The sequence below is a fragment of the Tyto alba genome, unplaced genomic scaffold, assembly GCF_018691265.1.
Source record: "Tyto alba isolate M040663 unplaced genomic scaffold, T.alba_DEE_v4.0 Super-Scaffold_10, whole genome shotgun sequence".
NCBI lineage: Eukaryota > Metazoa > Chordata > Aves > Strigiformes > Tytonidae > Tyto > Tyto alba.
Genome location: NW_024881262.1, coordinates 637,352 through 658,467, shown reverse-complemented (window position 1 = coordinate 658,467; position 21,116 = coordinate 637,352). Strand labels below are relative to the sequence as shown.

At 48.9% G+C, this 21,116-nt stretch overlaps 2 protein-coding genes across 9 annotated transcripts in view; one reads left to right on the top strand and one right to left on the bottom strand.

Annotated features, from left to right (window-relative positions):
• The window catches only part of MED12L (mediator complex subunit 12L), a 141,245-nt gene that overhangs the window by 96,605 nt on the left and 23,524 nt on the right, over nt 1–21,116 (bottom strand). For all 8 annotated transcript variants that reach the window (XM_042798459.1, XM_042798473.1, XM_042798467.1 and 5 more), the window contains 5 exons: nt 14,434–14,565; nt 13,032–13,158; nt 10,915–11,129; nt 9,533–9,637; nt 8,396–8,572 (listed from right to left, as the gene is read on the bottom strand). In XM_042798459.1, the coding sequence (XP_042654393.1) occupies nt 8,396–8,572; nt 9,533–9,637; nt 10,915–11,129; nt 13,032–13,158; nt 14,434–14,565 (756 nt within the window). The remainder of the gene's footprint in view (nt 1–8,395; nt 8,573–9,532; nt 9,638–10,914; nt 11,130–13,031; nt 13,159–14,433; nt 14,566–21,116) is intronic.
• Nucleotides 3,707–7,096, top strand: GPR171 (G protein-coupled receptor 171). Its single transcript, XM_032999334.2, has 2 exons — nt 3,707–3,860; nt 5,520–7,096. Exon 2 carries the CDS (start codon nt 5,569–5,571, stop codon nt 6,544–6,546), a length of 978 nt encoding a protein of 325 aa, XP_032855225.2. The 5' UTR covers nt 3,707–3,860; nt 5,520–5,568; the 3' UTR covers nt 6,547–7,096.

The following is a 21,116-nucleotide window of genomic DNA, read 5'->3' as shown; positions in this document are numbered from 1 at the left end:
CAGGATGTGGCTACTGACCCCGAGCACCTGCAGTTCCACCACCTCCCTGTAGTGCCTGGAGTTAAACCACCTCCCTGTAGTGCCTGGAGTTAACCACCTCCCTGTAGTGCCTGGAGTTAAACCACCTCCCTGTAGTGCCTGGAGTTAACCACCTCCCTGGAGTTAAACCACCTCCCTGTAGTGCCTGGAGTTAAACCACCTGCCTGGAGTTAAACCATCCCCCCTCTCCAAAATGCTCAGTGACACAGGCTACACTGAACACATCTTACCTCCTCAATATATTCATATCCTCTGAAATAAATATATGGATCCATTTTTTTTTCCTGCTACAATGGAAATTGCTATTTCTGGTCAGAATTCATAACTACCCTGTGCTAAGACCACTCCTATTTTCCATTTACCATACAGACATTACAATGGGATAAAACATTTTAATCTGTCAATTTGCTAGTTTGTAAATGTTTGTACGTGAAAAAAACTTCTTGGCTATATGATTAAAGGATGGCAAAGACACCACTCAGAGATTGCTCCTCAAAGCCAAACCTCAACACCGAAACAGTGCCTGTGACAGCCGCGCTCGGAAAGAGAGGAAAACTCCCTCAGGACTCATTTGTACCATGTGCTCATTACTGTGCCTCTGACATGGACTTTGAATTCTTCTCTCCAAACTGAAGGTAAGCAGAAAGAAAAATGAACTGCTTGCAAGTGTCTTTTGGTCTTTTTCCTGTCTACCATCATGTCAATGACACTAAACCATGATAAAACCAAGGTTCCCATCAGCTCTCTCCCATGCATTGACTGCAGAATTTCTACCCGTGCATATCTGTCCGGCTGGCACAGGCACCTAAGCACACTCTGAAGAAATCAAAACTCAAATCTCGAATTTTTGGTGTCTTTTAACAGCACATTTGGGCAGAGCGGATCCCGGGAGCGCCGCATCCCCGCCCTGCACCCCGAACACCCCCGCGATGTGCCGGCGGGAGATGGCACGGCCGCACGGGCCGGGAGCGGGGACCCGCAGCGGCCCCATCCTGCTCCCGGGCTGCTGCTGCGAGCCAGCGGTGCTGAGGGGGCTTCCCCCGGGAAAGGGACGGCCTCCCGCTGCCCCACACCGCCCCACGCTGCGGGAAGCTTACGGTTAACTCCCCCCCCAAAGCGCACGTCAGAGTTCTCCCAGTTTTCTCCCACTGCGCCCAGCGCTGGGAAATCTGACAGAGTCCACGTGGGCAGAGCGTGCAAAAAGCCTTACTTTTGTAACTGCTCAAAAACCTCACATAAAGGAATCACGTAACCTTACGCTTGACAATCTTCCTGACTTAAAAGATACAGGGATATGGATGATATAGATTTGAACATCAGCCTCCTAACAGACGGATAAACAGGTGGTTGTGTATTTTCCTCATTTAAAGAGAGGAGATCCCACAGAGCCTTGAGCACCCGTGCCTGACCAGCGCTTGCTAACGTTTAATGTTCTCCAGGACTGAAGACAAGGAACACGCAAGGAAAACGAGGGGCTTGGAGACATCCCCAGAATTAAGGACAAACATAATGTGCAAATGCACACTCGCATGCAATCCTGCCTGGCCTCCTCCAATATAAAATTTTTAAAAGTTGTGCTTTTATACTTAGCTGCACCCCTGACAGCTCCCCGCGGCCCCAGCGCCCCCCCCGCTGCGCCATTCACAATTCCCAGCTCCAAGGAGCCGAGCGCCCGGCGGGGAGACCCCACGAGGGCTCCGAGGTACATCCACCCCCACCCCCTGCCCCGGCCCCCGCCCAGGGGCACCGCTCGCGCTCCGACCCGCCGGACCGCGCCTGCAGCGGGGGGTGCTCAGCAGATGGGGGGGAAAAAATAAATGAACAAATAAAGGTTAAAGCCTGCTCACAGCAGAGCTCCAGAAAACCTCCGGAAACTTTCCGGATGTGAAACCTTTCTCCAGGTGAATGCGCAAAATGTGGAGAGGTATCAGAAGTGATCCGGACACAAGGACCACCTAAACCCTTGGTGCGCCCAATTCAAAACACAAGGCTCCTGCTGCTCTTTTAAAGGGCATCAGGTTTAAAAGGGTTTTTTAAAGGCTTAGATGCTATTTTGCCTAGCTTCGCTCTCAGAAATTATTTACTCATTTTGGCTGAACTCCCACCCACACCAGCACCCCTTCCCTTCCTCACATCGCTCCTCAATCCCAGGAGTCAGCCTAAGCAGGCATGCATCGTGGCAAATTTCAAATCAAAAGTCAAAAATTCAGCAAGGTTTAAACCACAAAAAATAGGGTTTAATGATGAGTAGTGCTTAGCAGCTTTAGCTACAGCAAAATCTACCATCTGCATCTGTAATTTATGAACTAAAATGGCCTTTTACATCAGACAAATGGATAGGGCAAGTGGATGACACCAAACCACAATAAAACCCGAATTAGGACTCAGGAGACTCACATTCCCACGTTTCTCCTCCGTCCAAAACACATCTGTAGGAAGCGTAGACCATTTTTCAGTAAAGGTTTACCTAACCATCACCTTGTCTTTTTAGACCTGGGAAAGTTTTCTGAGCTGTAAACTGACTCTGTAGAGAAGGGGAGACATGAGTGCACACACACACACACACAAAATGACTGACTGCTAGGTTTCAAGTTGAAAGAAAAGAACAAAAGTACGGAAAGATCAGCTTTGCATGATGAGCGTAACGCCGTAAAACTAGCCCGTGTTTGCTCAAACCCGAACACAGGATCATTCCGGGGTATGCAGCTTTGCAAATGTTTCAACAAACATAGTCTGAACTTTATGCTTATGACTAAACTTAAAACCAGACATTCATAATTTGTTTCTTCACAAAGGTCTGGTACGCGATTTGTAAATTCCTGTGGATTCTCAGCTACAAAGTGCTAACATTTAGGAGTTTCACTATCATTGTTAGTACCTCAGTCCTCCAGCCTGGTGTCAGTTATTTTTTCCTGGTTTAAAAAAAAAAAAAAAAAAAAAAAAGCTTAATTATAAACATTTCCTCTATATCCCTAATGTGTCATTTTTATTTTTAATAGTGCTTGGCAAATGTCCAAAGGTTTAGAATTTTAATTGCTATCGGTAGAATCACTATGTGCCTTTAAATCTGCAGATTAGGTTGCAACTCTAGAAAAAAAAACACTAGAATTTCATGCAGGAATATTATAATTAACGGGGGCCAACGACATCGCAAACTCCTGAATCCAGACAGGTTTTAAATGGGGGAGGGGAGAGAAGAGAAAAAGTTTCAGATTTTTTCAGAACAAAAGCAAAGAAACAGCCACTGACGTCGCACACCAGCAGCCCCAGGCCAAGAGTCTGGGAGCAACCTGATGAAGTTTGAGGAACTACAAGAAAAATCCCACGTGCTGGGGCGGCCCGAACCGCAGGCGGCTCGTCGCCCTTGCGAACGTGAACAGACGGAAAGCCTGGAAACGTAAATCTTCCAGCCCGACGGCGGCACCGGCCGCCCCGGCGAGCGGCTCCGGCCTTCCCCGGGGAAGCGGGGTGTGAGCTGCAGCGGCTGCAGCCACCCACGGCGCCGGGGTCCCCCACGCAGCCGGCCCCGCCGTGGACCGCAGGGAGGGCTCTGCGCGCTCCGCCGACGCCTCCGGCCGCCCGACGCCTCCGGCCGAGGCAGCTGCCACGTGGCTGAGCTCTCCGAGTGCCGGGCTGAGCTGCGCCAGTCAGCACGTCTGAAAACCACAGACACGGCTGAAAAAAAAAAAAAACAAAAAAAAAACAGCAGAGGCAGGCAGAGGAAAAGATTTAACACGCTGCTGGGCTGCGAGAGCAGTCGCCGAGAGACATCAGAGCGCCGCGGACCAATGCTGGGGAGAGCCCAGAGCCCACGGAGGCAGGTACGTGCCGTTAGTCGGGGCTCCAGCCGACCTGGCCCCACGCAAACAGACGGCCTGACAGCCCGGCCGGGCTCGAGCCCCCAGCCAAAGAGCCTTCGCTTCGCCTGTGGCCAGCGCCGCTCGGCTGCAGCCAGGCTGGGGCTCGCAGGCTCCGGCTCGCGGCGTGTCGGGGCTCGGCTGGGCGAGGGGAGCGGGGCCGCGGCGCAGGGAAGGCCCCACGGGGCTGCCCGCTCCCCGCGGGGGGCACCCACCCAACCGCCGCCCCCTCGTGTCCCTGCGGGACGAGAGAGACCACCTGCCGAAAGCCAACCGCGAGGAACAAACGGCCTTTCCCCCCTCTTAAATCACTGGCGTATCCGCAGTCGCTTTGGCTGACAAATTAGGCACATCTGGATGCGTATTTTACAGAAGAAAACAAACATGCAAATGCAGTAGTTCTCTTATACTGGATATTAAAATTAGGAACAATATAATAACATAAAAATGTGTTGCAGCCTGATGCTATTCAAGACGTAAATGTATTGATTTTCATTCCAAGAAATTCTAATGAATGTGCCTCTTTCCCACAGACACTCTATGCAGCAGTCTGACAGGGCAGCAAACAGAAACAAGAAAGCCCCTCCGTCACGGAGTGGTGTATTTGGTTAAAATTAGACCAAAATTGTCTACTTCTCTTCCCTCTAATTTCTAGTGAAGCCTAAAAAGTGAGCAAAATTACTTAATAGCTGCTTCTTTCAAAATGTGCTTTTTCTAAATGCTTCATAAAGATACGCAATTAATTTATCCTCTGTTCAAGTAGGAAGAGAGCAGTTTGCAAAAACTTTGCATTGATTAGAACTATTTGCTCATCTATCTGACACATCTGCATATTGGTTTGACAGTGCATTAACTTCAAAACTCCTAGTATGTTTTTATAGAACAACTGCTACAAAAATTACCCCTTTTTTTAGGCATAATTTCAGTTGTTCAAAAGTTATGAAGTTTTAGTATGACCATTATTAATCAGATGCTTAATCTTAAACAGACTCAAACCTTTTTCTTTAGTGCTTTGGTTGACTGGGATAGGGGGGATTGAACCAAACGTTCACTCAGGAAAACTGCTCCAGTGGAAAAGTTTCTCAGAAGTCTATATATTTTCAAGAACAAATCCTAATACATTTCCAACCTTTTCCAACATGAGAACAAAGCCCTCTTGAATAACGGGAGCCTACAAGAAAGCCGGGGAGGGATTTTTTACAAGGGCATGTATTGACAGGAAGAGGAGTAAGAGATTTTAAGCTGACAGAGGGGAGATTTAGGTGAGATGTAAGGCAGAAATTGTTCCCTGTGCGGGGGGGGAGGCGCTGGCCCAGGGTGCCCAGAGCAGCTGTGGCTGCCCCCTCCCTGGAAGGGTTCAAGGCCAGGTTGGACGGGGCTGGGAGCCCCCTGGGCTGGGGGAAGGGGGCCCTGCCCGGGGCAGGGGGGGGGCTCTGGGGAGGGGTTTGAGGTCTGTTCTGACCCAAACCAGGCTGTGATTCTATGATCTTTGAAGCAGCACGAACAGAGAGAAAACTATTTCTTCCCAGCTGCATCTTTTCCATTAAATTAATCGAAAAAAATTCTCAGAGAATAACTAGCGTTGCTCAGAAGTTGTTGATGTCACCTTGGTTCTTTTTGCAGGTTCCTGACATCTCCTAGCAGCAAAACCAACTTGCACAAGAAGTTTACAATGTCAAGCAATATTTCACATTGCCACATTGGCGAAGAAATGGAACCTTTTACCTATTTTTACTGCTTGATTTTTCTGATGGGATTTATTGGAAGTTGTTTCGCACTATGGGCATTCACACAAAAAGATCAGAAACAGAAGTGTATGAGCATCTATTTAATTAACCTCTTAACAGCAGATTTTTTGTTGACTTTGGCATTGCCAGTGAAGATTATTGTTGACCTCGGAGTTGCATCCTGGGAACTGCGAATATTCCATTGTCAAGTTACAGCCTGTTTCATCTACCTGAACATGTATTTATCAATCATCTTTTTGGGATTTGTAAGCATGGATCGTTGCCTTCAGCTAATGCACAGTTGTAAGACCTACCGCATTCAAGAGCCTGGATTTGCCAAGATGTTGTCTGCAGTCGTATGGACAATGGTTCTCCTTATAACAGTTCCTAACATGGCTATTCCAATAAAAACCATCAAAGAGACACCTGGTGCAGGATGCATCGATTTCAAAACAAAATTTGGAAGAGACTGGCACGTGTTCACAAATTTCATATGCACAGCAATATTCCTGAATTTTTCAGCTGTGATTCTGATTTCCAATTTCCTTGTTGTTAGACAACTCTACCGAAGCAAATACAGCGAGAGTTACACAAATGTGAAGAAAGCCCTCATCAACATACTGCTTGTCACTGCAGGCTACCTGCTGTGTTTTGTTCCGTACCACATCGTCCGTATTCCCTACACTTTGAGCCAGAGCGATACCATAACCAGCTGCTCTCTGAAACAAGCTCTCTTCAAAGCCAAAGAATCTACCTTGCTGTTTGCTGTATCCAACCTCTGCTTTGACCCTATTCTGTACTACCACCTTTCCAAATCTTTCAGACTGAAATTTACGGGGGCTTTTGCAGCTCCCGAAGAGGCGAAGGTTTTCACAGACAAGGAGGTACAACACCGAAGCGAAGAGCGGGTGCACGAGTTCTGACTCTAAAACACATCAGAGGAGTGTGCAAACCCGCAGTGCGAGCAGCCGCCGTGCAACTGCAAGCACAGCTACCCCGGCCAACAACTCCTGCCGAACCCCAAGCCCGAGCAGAAGGGAAGAGCTCGAACACCACCCGTGGCTTTGTTCTGCGGTCACAGAGCAGGTCTGAACTGGCAGGACGTGCGCTAACGCCTTGCGGGGACGGTCCAGCGACCCGGCCACGAGCCAGCAGGGATGGACGAGCCACGCTGCCGAATGCTGCGTGTTCAGACAGGCTCAAACGTACCTTGTCCTTATTTATGGTAAACACCTGAACCCACCTGCCCTAAGTTAAATACTGTACACTTACTCTATTAAATTACTTGGTGCAATCAAGCAAAGTGGTTATTATTTAATAGCAGTTCTTCAGCTGCAAAGTTTTCACATATACAATTAACCCAGACGCATTTTAGAGGGCACTATTTACTCCAGAAAGTGATTTTAAACTGCACTGATTAAAAATTATTTTATCTGCTTATATCACACCTGCAGTTCTTATAAATAAATTCCTTGTTCTTGCCAAGTTCCATTTCCTTTTCTTGATGCTGCTTCAGTGAACGTGAAAAAAAGCTAACAACCTGTTACTATAGAAAATTCAAGGAAATTTTAAAATCAAGATAGAGTAAGTATAAATATCCAGTGTGTTCTCTTTGCTTAAATGTGTAGAACAGCACCTAAGTTTATTATTCTTACTTACAATTACTTTCAAAAAATAATCCGTATGTAAAATAATTGAAATTTTTAAAATCAATTTCCACAGGCAAAATCCAGCTACCTGGATCAGCTCCATCTGTAAATCAAAAGTATTTCAGAAACAAAACCAAATCAATTATCTTTTTTCTGATCCTTAAAATCAACAAAGTATGAATCAAACTTTAAACAAGCATTCAAAACTGTCCTGAACAGAAATAGCTCATTCAGTATTCCCATAACAATTCACAGGCCAGAAATCAGAACTAAAACTCTGTACAGCAAAACATTTAAAGCAAAGAAAACCGGGGCTGTCACACCATACTCTCACGTGACACTTCCTGTGTTGACAGGATGTAATATTTTTAAAGTGTTATCACTGCTGTTTAAAAAACGATAATAATTCTCAAGCAGATACATTCCAGCTCAAGACTTGTTCGGCCTTTAGGTCCTTTTTCCAGCACAGCAGAGAACATCTGAGTGGGGGGTTGGGATCGGGAATGTTATTCACGGGGTTTTCTCCAGCTCCCATGAGCCTACAACAAACACAAGAGCAGCAGCCGCAGAAATCCGCGCCAGAGACAGCCAGGCGCGGGTGGGAGGAGGTAACGCCATTCCGCCCCTCGCATTTCGGAACTATTCCTTTCAGATCTCGCGGCAGGCACCCCTCTGTCCAGCCACGGCACCTCCTTTTCTATTTAGCGAACTCTCACCAGCCCCTGGAACGTGGCGGGTTTATTGCGGCGTGGGGCTCCTGGGCCCGAGCACGGCGCCCCGCGCCGCCAGACCTGACGGCGGGGCCGCCAGCCACGCAGCAGTCACGCGGCCCCACGATGGTCACGCGGCCCCGCGATCATCACACGGCCACGCAGCCCCGCGGTCACGCAGCCCCGTGGTCACGCGGTCACGCGATCACGCGGTCACGCAGCCCCGCGATCACGCAGCCCCGCGATCACACGGTCACACGGTCACACAGCCCCGCGATCACGCGGTCACGCAGCCCCACGGCCACGCAGCCCCACGGCCACGCAGCCCCGCTCTCCTCAGAGAACTTGTCTCCCTTCGCCGCTCCGGCACCACGCCGGGAGCGCCGTTAGGCGCGAGCAGGGCGGCCACTCACCAGAGGTATAGGGAAATGCGTCGCATACTGCAGATGGCGAAGGAGGTCGTAACTGGCTGGAAAAATCAGGTCGCTCAGTCTTTCCCTCTTGACTGACTTCTCACCGGTAACGGAAATTCTTCTGTCTAACGAAGAGTTCACATTCTCACACGACTCCCCAGGCATCGGAGAAAAAATCTAAGTCATGTAAAACAAATGTTTAAGGTAAGTGTAACCTCTAGCTTTCAAAATTCAGCAACTGCATTCAGGGCTACGATTCTGTTCTTGCTTACAGTCACTCTTTAGACATCCGAGCTTTTTCAAAGACAGACAAAACAAGGGCAATCGTAATCAAGCCTGAAACTGAAGATACGTGTACACGCTGTATCTCTGTGCACACCTCCCTCATTATTAGACAAGTTTTAAATTAGTGGCATTCAGTCAGGAAAAAAAGCACTACGATTCAGAGCAATCTCCTCACTTCTTATGCTGCTGGGACACAGAAACCGCGATGAGATATTGAGGGAAAATAATGAAAAGGGTGAAGTGGAAGGTGACAAGAGACATTGTAGGCAGGCATGGATATGCTCGAAACCACCAATGTGCCAGATGTCAGACAGAAACAGGGGTCCCGACAGCCTGAGAGAGGATCTGCCCTGCCAGGTCTGGGCACAGGAGTCCAGCCAGATGCAGGACGAGACCAGTCCAAAGGAAGAAACCGGGAGATCCGAGAGTCATGCGGTACCAGGCTAACTAAGGAAAAAGAGAGGGGGAAACCGATTTGAAAGACAGAGGCAGAACACAGAACAGTCACTTGAAAAGCAAATGGTATCAGTGGGGTTCCTCAGTGCCAAAGAAGTAGGTAGCTCTGCATATTTATTCATGCTTAACCGTAACAGAGAGCACTCCGAACGTGCTGGGGCAGGGGGGACGGAGGGAAGGGGGGAGAGGGGAGCGAGCGTGCGGGTGGGCAGCTAGGGGACACGGAGAAGAGCAGCAGGCGGTCCCACAGCAGGGATGCGGAGGGAGGAGGTGATGCGAGGAGGGCAAAGGCTGCCGGTGGGAGCAGCGGGGTGGAGCGAGGGGCATGGGGACACACGCGTGGCAAGGGCGAGCAGCACAGGCGAAGGCATGCGGAAAATCAAAAGTCAAACCTACTGGAAATTCCGAACCAAAATCTGCCTTAAAGTCACTCTTGTCTACGTCATCAAAAATACCAGCAGCTCCCGAGTCAATGCCCATATGCTCCATAATATTATGATCCTAATAATTGCCAGAGAGAAAAACAAGCATCAGTCACATTTTACTGAAGGCCCATTTCACCGATCACAGGTAAACCCAAGCACCCCACCTATTTAAGAATTACGAAAAAAGTACTGATGGTAAGCAGCTTCCAGATAATGACTTTTAAATCTTTATGTTAAGTGTTAATTCACAGAAATATTTCTCAAGCTTAAATCTCTAAAATCATAGAAAAAGGCAGGAGCTAAAGGGGGAAACAAAACTTTACAGTATATCCCTGTGAGCAGTTCTGCTCCAGGGACACCTACAGAACAGGAACCTGACTCTTGTACCTTCCCAGGATTTATTTCTTACTTTGTTGTGCTACAAAAGGCAGCTTGTAGAAACTCCCTGTATTTCAGGGCAGACTTGGCCAGGGGACCAATTTAAGAAATATAAAAAAAAAAAAACAATTAAAAAGAAACATAAGAGGGTGCTTTAGCTACCCACAGGCACCACAAGGACTGTGCAGAACAAGAGGCTACATCTCACCCGCAGACCTGAGTTTAAAACCGCCGGCCTCTTGTGCTTGCTTTAGGAAAGGTTACGAACCGCTCCTGTGCTGGGGGGCTGGGGACTGCACCCGCACCGTGCGGGTCCTGGGCTCTGTGCCCCAGCCCGGCCAGGGGCTGAACAGCACCCGGCCAGCGCCCGAGGGGAGCACCCGGCCAGAGCACCCAGTCATACAGCACCCACCCGTACAGCACCCGGCCATACAGCACCCAGTCATACAGCACCCGGCCAGAGCACCCAGTCATACAGCACCCAGTCGTACAGCACCCACCCGTACAGCACCCACCCGTACAGCACCCACCTGTACAGCACCCACCCTGCTCCCCAGCAGAGCACCCAGCCGCACGGCACCCACAGCCCCACGCTACACGGGGGACGTGCAGCTTAACCCAGGCTCCCCACCAACTCCTCCCGGTTGAAGCTCTCCCTCTCCTCACGCAAGCACAGCTGCCATCCAGCCTTCCCACCGGCACATTCAGAAGCCTGCACTGGGCCTGTCTGTCTGCCCCAGGTCACTGAGGTCGCCCGACAACGGTCAGTTCAGTGTACCTGCACCAACAGCAGTATTTACAGCTATACACAAAGATGAAGCTAATGGATCCCATTCAAGTCTTCCCAAAGAGAAAGAGGTAAGGAGACAGATTAAAAAACTTAGTATCTCATATCTGAAATACTAAAGCTCCAGTGAAAAGCTCCATTTAACAAAACAGATTACCAAACATGGTAGAAATAGCATGAAATATTACCTCCAGTTTCACGTCATGATCCTTAGAATAGTGCTCATCCACCGCTTCCCCGTTAGGTGAACGTGGTCTGGTAGTTGCAGTGATTGACAAGTCTCCGCGGGATATTAAAGTGCACATGTACGCATCATGGGAAAAAACATCATGCCGAGTGAATTCAGAAAAAAGCAGCACCAAATTCACAAACTCGGTCTTCTCATGGTCACTATTTGGGTCAGCTACCCACAAAAAAGAAAAAACAAAAAACACCACAAAAGTTACACTGTAGCTTCAATTCATAAATATTTCGGTTTCAACTATCCAAACTGCAAACCCCAGCAAATTAATTTTAAAGGCCTACTAAAAATGTCTGAGGCATCTTGCAGAGGTTTCTCTGTCTCCACAGAACAAACCATTTCCCATCTCACTGGCATGTTTTCGCTGTCAGCTCCAGACAGCGGACAGCCTCAGGACAGCAGTGGATTCCAGAGCATCCTACCCTCTACACCTCTGCCCCAGCCGGGCAAGCGTGCCGCAGCAGCTCAGCACCATGTTCAAATACTTCTTAAATTAAAAACAGGGGGGAATGGGGAAGGACATTCCCTGTGTGAAGAGAAATGAAAGCTGAAGCTGTGGATTATGACAGTCTGCCCAACAGTTGTCTTTTCCTCCCAAACTATACTCCTACAGTAAATGTTACTGTCTTACCTATAGTACTTTGGTATCCATAACATAAAACCTTTTAAAATATTTTCAAAGAACTCAAGATGTCTGCACGCCAAGCCTCCAAGATGTACAAGCAATATTTTATTAAAGCTTGACAGTGCAGTGTATTTTATCTATTAAACACACTCAGGCACATCAGGAAAAAGGTTTGAAATAAATGCATGTTATTCTGCCAGAGCGAAAGCACTAGGCAAACACAACATATAAAATTTTGTTATTAAGTTTTCGTTTGTCAGAGCTGTTTAATTATGACTTGTTTCTGTACCACAGAAAGGTTTGCAACACTGCAGTGAAGAGGAAATAGCTTTATATCGCGCCAGCTCTATCGGGCAGCCAAATCCCCAGCTACAGAACCACCAAACCCAACTCCTCAGCATTTCTTCAAAAGCAAGCTACGCTTTACAGGTTCAGATTAGTCCAGGACACACCACCACTTCTAGTCAGTCATGCCCCCCGCGCCCAGCGATGCCCACCCCGGGGCCGGGGGGGCAGCTCCTCCCCAGCACGGAGCCTGGCGGAGCGGGCCCCTCGCCCTCCTGCAAAACACAGCCGTTACCCGCCGCTCCTTTGCGGAGACACGGAAACTCAACCGCTGTAAAAACAGCACCACAAAACTCAAACAGTGCCTGAAAACACCAACGAATGTTGCAAGGCAGGAAAACCTTCCCCCCCAGCCTGGCAGAGCCGCCCGGGCGAAGGAGGACGATGCCGCATCGGAAACACGAGTCTAAATAACACAAATAGTTTGGATGGTTTATTAAAACCAGGGTCACCACTGGCACAAAAACTAAGCATGGCCAATACCTCAGAGTCTGTAAGAAATTTTTAAGAAATTTCTCCTTTTTCGGATGTCGAGAGTTTTCAGTATCATGTTTCAAACCTCTCAAAATCCCTTTTACTTTAAAGACACCAGTAAAAAAAAAAAAAAAAAAGTGCTCTAACTAGCAATACTTAAACAGAAGCTACAATGTCAGGTAGTTTTATTAGACCGAGACATTTCACAGAGCAACCTACAAAGATCCTTTTTTCAATCCACCTGTTCGTCAGATAACAGCTTTCCATTTTAACACTTGTGTGTAATTTCCAAGTCAGTCACTTCGAATGTGGATGTGTCAAAAAGAGGCAAGTGCTCAATATGCATAAAGTGCAAGTCATTTCCTCCACACCTCTTACAGCTTAAACAGAAATAAACATAGTTTCTCCCAACTCTCCTTGTGTAAAAAGAAAGAAACAAAAATCACAGAAAGATCCTATAACGAGGCAGGAGATTTAAAAAAAAAATGTGCGTAAGAAAATAGAGCAGGTAATCATGGACAGTGTGAAACACCCGCTAGAGCAAAACAGTAACTTCAGCAGCCAGACAGCAGACAAACTGCTTCTGATCTACTTTGGAATATAAATTCATTAATACTCACATAAAGAGGGAGCTTGTGTATCTAAAAACCTTAGCAGGACATTCTGAAAAACAGGAAGACTGGAACCTGTCAAGGAGGCTGAAGACAGAGATTCCTTTTCATCTAGGACTTCAGATTCACCACATCTCTGCACGGTTAAATGGGAAAAAAAAAAAAAAAAAAAAAAAAAACACACAAAAAATCAAAACAACACTAACAAAAAACATGTATCTACACACAAATGCATGTAATATTCCCACAATTTGCATCTGAGGCAACTACACATGTGACTGTTTCCTACCTCTTCGTAAAATCCAGACTTGCTCTAGAACAACAGGTTTTCCCCATTACCTAGTTTGGTTATTTCTAAGGTGGTTTATTTAATCACTTTGGATTACTTATTGAAAAGGAATGCCCAAGACGTGTACCGTCATCTGCAATGACACGGTTTCGTATAAAAGCCAAAATTTAAGATACAGAACTTCCAGGGCCACCGTGAATACGAACGGTAACTCCTCTCGTTTGTGTCGACTAACCCCAGTAACCACCAGGGCACACATCTCCGCTTTGGGAGGATTTCGGAGGGAGTGAGGCCCAAAGAGCACGGTACGCCCCCTTCCCCCAGATCGGCGGGGGGGCTCTGGGAGGCGAAAGAGCCTCTTTGCCCCTCGGTGCCCTGTCTGTCCGTCCGTCTGCACAGAGCGCGCTCCGCCCCGGCTGCCCCCGCGCCCAGGCTGAACAGCCGTCACACACCGCTTCTCCCCGGGCGCCCACCAAGCGCCCAGCCCCGCGGTGCCGGCGGGGCCAACCGCCGGGCCAAAACCCGCGGCATCCCCGCGGCAGAGCGGGCTCAGGACGGCCGGCGTGGCACGGAGAGCTCCCAGCCTCCCCGCGCTGCCGCAGGATCCCCGCCACCCCACACCGACGGGAGCTTACACCACAGACGGCGCCCCGGCAGCCTGCTTCCCCAGGGAAACGTTCCATTTCCCCTGAGCACAAAGCCGTTCTGCAGAACGCAGTGTTTCGGCTGGCACTTGAATTCTGCCTCAAAACGGGCCTTAGTTTTGGAGGAGTCCCGAGCCCCCGGCCAGCTGAGCAGCCCTGCCCCGCTGGCCAGACCCACTGCCCTCTCTTTAAGGGGCTCCACAAAAGTAAAGCACTTTGAACAAGCAGGCATCAATCAGCTAACGTGGACCATTTGGAGTCAGGCTGCAATCTCTTCTTCATTTAAATTTAAAATGAAAAAGCCTTCGAATTATCTAGACTTTTTAAAATGTAAATTGATGACAAAAATCCCCGCTGCTCCAAATGCCATCAAACTCACTTGTTTTGCAATGAGTAGGGACTGAGGTGATGTTTCCTCAGAAATACCTTACATTTTAAGCAGACTGTTCACACTATTCTAGAAGTAGAAATAACTTACTTCTGCTTCAATTTCTGCTTGTCTCTTCTCCAGGAGCTTGGCTACGGCCATGGCCCTGTGCTTGCCGGACCTCTTACAGCTCACAGCCCACTCACAGAGCAGCGTCACCACGGCTTCGTCGTTGGGGGCGACCTGTTCAGTGCCAGAGCAAAGACAAAACCGTTGCACCCACACAGCCAAGAGGCTTTTTGCTGAGCAAACAGCTTGCAGCAACCAGCGTTCGGGGGATGAGGACAAACGCTGGTTTTTGTTCTTTAGTACTGGCAGATGCACACGTTCGCTTTATTCATGGCATTTTCAAATGAAATAAAATGTGGAAGTCAAGGAGGGAAATCTCAGTTTTCACACTGCTGATATTCAAATCAAAATCTTCCTTTATTGCAATGTTGCTTCAAAAGAACAGAAAAGGGTCATCTGCTTTATGAGCAAGAGAAACAGGAAAAGCATACAACACAGAGCCTCTCAGCCCAATTAACCACACAGAATTTACACTTTCCTTACAGTAGTTCTTCCAAACCTCCTTCATCTGTTTCCAGACCATCACCTGAATCTCACTGACACATTAAAAAACAAAACCAAAACACCCCTAATTTCTAAACGTGTATCTAACCAGATAACCAAGGCCAAAAAAACTCAAAAGTTCAATTTATTTCTGACCTAACACAGACATTTTTAAGAAACAGCACGTCTTTAGAAAAATCTGTATTTACAGAATAGCAATGGGATACAATATGCTTATATCCATAGAGTGTGTTCATCCAATCTCCGTTTCCACTAACCACCCACATTTTGGAAGCAATTTTTTCTTGTGTGCTACTGAACTGGATCTGCTGAGCTTCCTCGCCCCTGCCCAAGCTGGCGACCATCTCTGAACACTCAAACATAAGACCAACCTCCAAATTAAGCAGATGTGATTTTTCCTCTTTCCCCGAGATTAGTGGAAACTACACTCACAAGTAAACATTAGTAGGGCTAGAGCCATGCACGGCACCCTCAGAAAGTGAATACTTTTTTCCAAGTGATTAAACATTACAGAGCCACAAGCATGAAAGTTACCACTTCAAAACTATCCTAACCATCCTTCTCAAAAAAAAACACAAAAACCCCAGTAGCATCCTAAACAAGGCTGGTGTGTACGTGCACACACGTCACACAGAGAAGTTTCCTGTAAATATGCTTCAGCGGGTGAGCAAGAAATACTAAAGGACTAGAGGTGGAGGAAGTGGAAGGAAGAGGGGAAAATGATTTTCTCTTACCCAAATGAAGTGACGTGGCAACGTCACCGCTGTTGTGGTTGGTTGCAGTCAGCTAACACACTCGTGCGTACTATGTATTTTTGAAGGCAATGCACAACACCTGAAAGAATCTGATCTTCACACTGACTTCTCTCCCTTTCTGCTAACAACAGAAAGCATGCCAACAAAAAACCCAAGTGCTTCTGCATCTCAGGCAGGAGACGAGAACTCGGGGCTCGGGCAAAGCGCGTCGGGTCAGCCGTTCCCCGAGCTGCCCCGCATCCCGGGACGTTGTCCCTCACCCTCTGCTACGGGGAGCGGCCCCTCGTGCCGAACCGCCCAGCAGCTCACCCTCTCGAGCAGGCAGCAGGTGATGCTCCTACCGCTGAATCCCGCTGGAAGAGTAACGAAGGCAAGGCTTGAAGGGGTGAGGCAACGGGGCACTAACGCCACAGGGCAGAGCTCACCATGCTGAGGCAGAGAGGGGGAAACCCTGGCGAGAAGCGTTTAAAGGAAGACTTACACGGGGTGCTTCTGAAGGAAAAAACCGTTATACAAGTGTTCCTACATGCTCTTGTTCTGGACTAAAACAAAGGGCTTAGGTTGTTTTGGGAAATGTCAAATCATAGGAGAAAGCCAACTTTTTGGCTTTCAATCATTTTCCACTTGAGAGAAACCAGGGTGCTCTTCCCCCAGGGCACACGCACACTGTCCAAACATTGCCAGCACGCAGACAGACGCCGAGGCATACACATGCATGTGCACATGTACAATTATTTCCTTCAGACACTGCCTGAGATGCTAAGCCAAGAATATCAGCCTGTTACTCAACTGTCCTCAGAGCTACACTCAACTACCCTTAGCACTGAAAAGCAAAACCACGGAAGCGTGCCATCAGTGAGCTAACCACTTCCACTGCTGCTGCTCCTGCTGCTCCAGAGAGCAGATGTTTAAGCCTTCTGACAAATGTGAGACCAGCCCAAAATAAAACTCTGGTCACCATATCCAAGAACGCACACCAACAAAATTCAAACCCAGTTTCACGTGCCCCTGCTTTTGGAGTCCTAGCCAGTATCACCTGGGGCTTCGTGCCTGTGCCGCTCGCCTCCGACAGCTTCACACACGCAACTCGGCTGGGCTCAGCTCGCCTCGGCCCTGCTGCTGCGGTCCAGCGAAACGGCAGCACTGGGCCGGGGAGCAGGGGGGTCCCCCAGGGAGCAGGGGGGTCCTGGGGAGAAGGGGGCTGTCCCGAGAAGCCGGGGGGTCCTGGGGAGAAGGGGGCTGTCCCGAGGAGCCAGGGGGTCCTGGGGAGAAGGGGGCTGTCCTGAGGAGCAGGGGGCTGTCCCAAGGAGCAGGGGGGTCCTGGGGAGCAGGGGGGTCCCCTGGGGAGCAGGGGGGTCCTGGGGAGCAGGGGGCTGTCCCGAGGAGCAAGGGGGTCCTGGGGAGCAGGGGGGTGTCCCGAGGAGCAGGGGGGTCCTGGGGAGCAGGGGGCTGTCCCGAGGAGCAGGGGGGTCCTGGGGAGCAGGGGGGTCCCCTGGGGAGCAGGGGGCTGTCCCGAGGAGCAGGGGGGTCCTGGGGAGCAGGGGGGTGTCCCGAGGAGCAGGGGGGTGTCCCCAGGAGCAGGTCATAGGAGATCCACCTACCTCAGGGCGGGCTCCCACCTCCGCCAGTGCCTGTGCACCCCCAGCTTACACAGCCAGATGCCAGAAAAGCCACAAGCATTTGTTATCAGACACCCTGTCTGTACTCACGGGCCGTAATTAACAGGGTACCTCGTTTGAATTGCACACCCCACTGCCTGCTATCAAGGGCTAGGGCGTACGTACCCACGCACACTCCTTTCGCGAGTGGTTGGGTGGTTTACAATCTTTCACGAAGCTCATGGACAATGAGTGCAGCAGAAACTAAACAACATTGTCACCAACAGCAAGTTGCACATTTAGAGTTTTAGGTATTAAGCCAGCAACAGTCACCGTCTTTTTTAAAAAAAAAAAACCCTAAAGATTGCATAAATGATGTGTTAGTCCAAAGGAAAGAGAAAACCCAGGGCAATCTGACCTTTTCCTGTTAAAGCTGGATGTTATTTCAGCGATTTCAAGAAATGCTGTGAATTCTTACTTTTGAACAGCACTTCCATATGTGGCTCTGTATTAAAATTCTCTTAACAAAAGGGTTATAAGATGGACACTTGTGTAATTCCCAAGAAAGTAACATGAAATTATCCTGGTCAGGACCACACTGAGGTCTACATAAATTAACTACAGATTAGCTCCTCATCTCTTCTACCTGAACTTAGGAAGATTTCACAGAAAATGAGACTGATTCAAGAGTTCACAGACTGAACTGATTCAAGCAGCTTATTTCCAAGGGACAATCTGGTTTATTTCGGGTGGGGATGATGGAGGTGGTGTTAAAATTAAACAACTAGAAACACACAGCTCTACAGTTTAGAAGATGCAGACAATTAATTCTGTTTCCAAACAAATCACCTGCTAACACCGTAATATTTATTAGTGCAAAAATATAAAAATAACTCCCCAATTCTAGGCTTATAAAAAGTGGAACTATCTTTTCAGGGCTGTAGAATTCAACATCACCACAAATCAAACACCTGGAAGTGATTACGCACCTTAAAACTCGCAGTGTCGATTCTGCAGAACACAACCTCTTTTGAAGGGAAGAAAGCCCACCATAAATACTTGAAACCTCAAGGTGTTCCTCCATCTAAGAATTTCAACCACACCACTTTTAAGCGTCTGAAAACAGCGAGTTTGGTTCTCAGGAGCCGACACGTACAGCAGCTACGCCGAGTGCAGGTCATTATTTGAACCCTCTGATGCAGCCTTCTGTCGGGCAAGTCGGCAGCACCAGAGCCATTCCCATACACCGGGCTTTGGAACACAGGGCCGCGCAGCAGCTGAGCAAAGCAAAGCTGAAGTGCCTAACCATCAAACGCTTTGCTTTTGACTGAACATGACAAACCCCTTTCAAAGCTGCGCTAAGCCCCCGCAACAGCAACGGTGAGCCCAAACCCCTACGCTTGGGCAAGTACGCGGCTCCAGCAGAAGGGGGGCTGCGCTAGCCGACACGCGGCTCAGCTGCAGAGCCACCCCCGGAACACGAGCTGCCCCGACGCTGGAGGCTGCGGTGCTGAGCGCGGGCAGGGCTGCCTGCTGCACGGCTTCCTTCCTCCCCTCCCACACCACCGAAACAGCCCAAGGGCGCAGCGAAGTGACACCGCGCGGAGTAATCACGTTTCTGGATTTGTCTCCTTTGGGATCTTGCGTCGGCAGATGGCCTGGCCCGGGAAAGCGCGGACCACGGCTCAGAACGGCTCAGACTGCTGCCTTGAAGAGCAGCACTGAGATCACATTTGTACCCTTCAGATTTCGGGAGCAGGAGAACAAAAAGATCGGTTCACACGTTGCTTAATGGCTACGCTTTGTAGGGAAGACAGGACATAAGGTGCTGGAGCAGAGAACAGACATGGGTAGGCAGGAACTGCAACACCCTTGGGCTGGGGCAAACTCTCCCTTCCCTGAGATTCCCAAACCTTCCACAAGTCCTAACGAAAGAAAAACACTTCATGGTGGCATCAAACGGGAGATAGGATCTCCACTGGCTGGCACACACCTTTGAAGCAAGGTCTGAAACTCACAACATTTGTCATTTAGCCATGACTCAGAATAGCTGTAACCTTCTGAAAGCCACCAGTCAGACCCTTTCAGAGAAAACCAAATGCCTCATTTCCACCCATGTGTAACTAGAGCAGAAGGTGGGTGAAGAAAAGAAGAAGAGAGCTGTTTTGGTTTTACTTTTAAAAAAAGCACCACAAGTAATAACACGGGAAGGTATTAAAAGGCAAGTATTAAACGTTACTGTTCCTGATCGGTTTGGAGAGAGGAAGCCAAAAGCACTATCAAACCTCTGCTTTCCATAACTCTGGGCCCTTTTCCCACTAGTCCTTGCTTCTATTATTTAATTGAAATTTGCTACTGAGGAGCTGCTCTGGCTTTGCGCTAGCGCAGGCACCTGGACTGCAGACGTTACCTTTCCGTGGCGGAGGCAGGAAGGGCAGGGCGTACCACCCAGGGGCTCAAATCGCGGAGCGAAAGGAGAGCCCAACCTCCCCTCGGCAACCCCGCCAGCAGCCGGGTGCAGGTTGGGGTGCCACCATGCACCCCGGCCAGCCCGGCCGAGCCCAGCACCCCCCTGCACCCCGTGCCACCGCGGGCACCCGGCCTGCCGGCTCGGCACGCTCCCCGGGAGAGGGAGGAACAGCCCTGGGAAATCCATCTAGCCTTTCTTCCTTCCTGCCTGCCTGCCTTCCTTCCTGCTTTCCTTCCCTCCTGCCTGCCTTCCTTCCTGCTTTCCTTCCTTCCTGCTTTCCTTCCCTCCTGCCTGCCTTCCTTCCTGCTTTCCTTCCCTCCTTCCTGCCTTCCTTCCTGCCTGCCTTCCTGCCCTCCTTCCTTCCTTCCTTCCTTCCTTCCCTCCTCCCTGCCTTCCTCCCCTCCCGCCCCAAGACATGCCGCTGCTTCCCGGGGTGAAGGAGGAACAACAAAGCCTGTAGCGGGTGCTCCTATGCCGTAGGTACCTGCGGAGGATGGAAGTGAGATACTCTGTACACACACACACACAGAGATATATTTATACACATATTTGTATAGCTATTCCCCTCCCTTTCAAAACAGGAAGATAATGAATGATATTCGATCAAATCATTCAACAAATCTGAGCAGGTGCTTATTGCAAGTCAAGTCTGTGTCGCAGGAAGCCACTCTGTTCTTAAATCATGAAGGAGGTTAACAAAGAAACAACAACAAAAAGGTCTGATTGCTTTCTAGCACGGTAGAGCCTCAAAACACAGAGCTGCTTTATTTCTAATGCTGTAGAATTTTATCATTCAAGCATGTTCCCTTTAAATACTAACAACCCTTTTTTTTAGACTATCTAAATAAATTTGTAATCACAATTCCAGTTAGCAGTTTCAAATTAACTCCTCAGTGAAGTAAAATTAACATTTTAATGTTAAATCCCAAACATGCTTTCTAGGAAGACAAGAAAGGGTTTTCAGAAGCCATATCTTTATTAAAAGAGACAAAGAAGGGGTAGAGCACATCAACGTTTATTAGTACAACCCACTTTTCTAAAGAGAACAGGTGAGGAAAGAAGACAATAGCCAGAAACAAGAGCACTATCAGATTTTTGCAGGAAAAAAAATGGGCCTGTGCCATCCACCAGGGCCGAACCCAGAATCTCCAAATCCACACCAACTAGCTCCGCTCACAGCAACGGACAGCACAGCTCATTCCTTTGGAAAACGCACCTGCATATCCCTAGCAAGGGAGCTCCCACGGTGTACAGCTCTCTACGGAAAAATTGTCCTCCAAAGTTTGGGGTTTTTAAACCAACCAAACGCACTGACACCAGCAGTGCAGACTGAAATAC

Bases quoted from the DNA above. Each gene is read 5' to 3' on its own strand.
- GPR171 (XM_032999334.2), top strand. From the start codon at position 5,569: ATGTCAAGCAATATTTCACATTGCCACATTGGCGAAGAAATGGAACCT.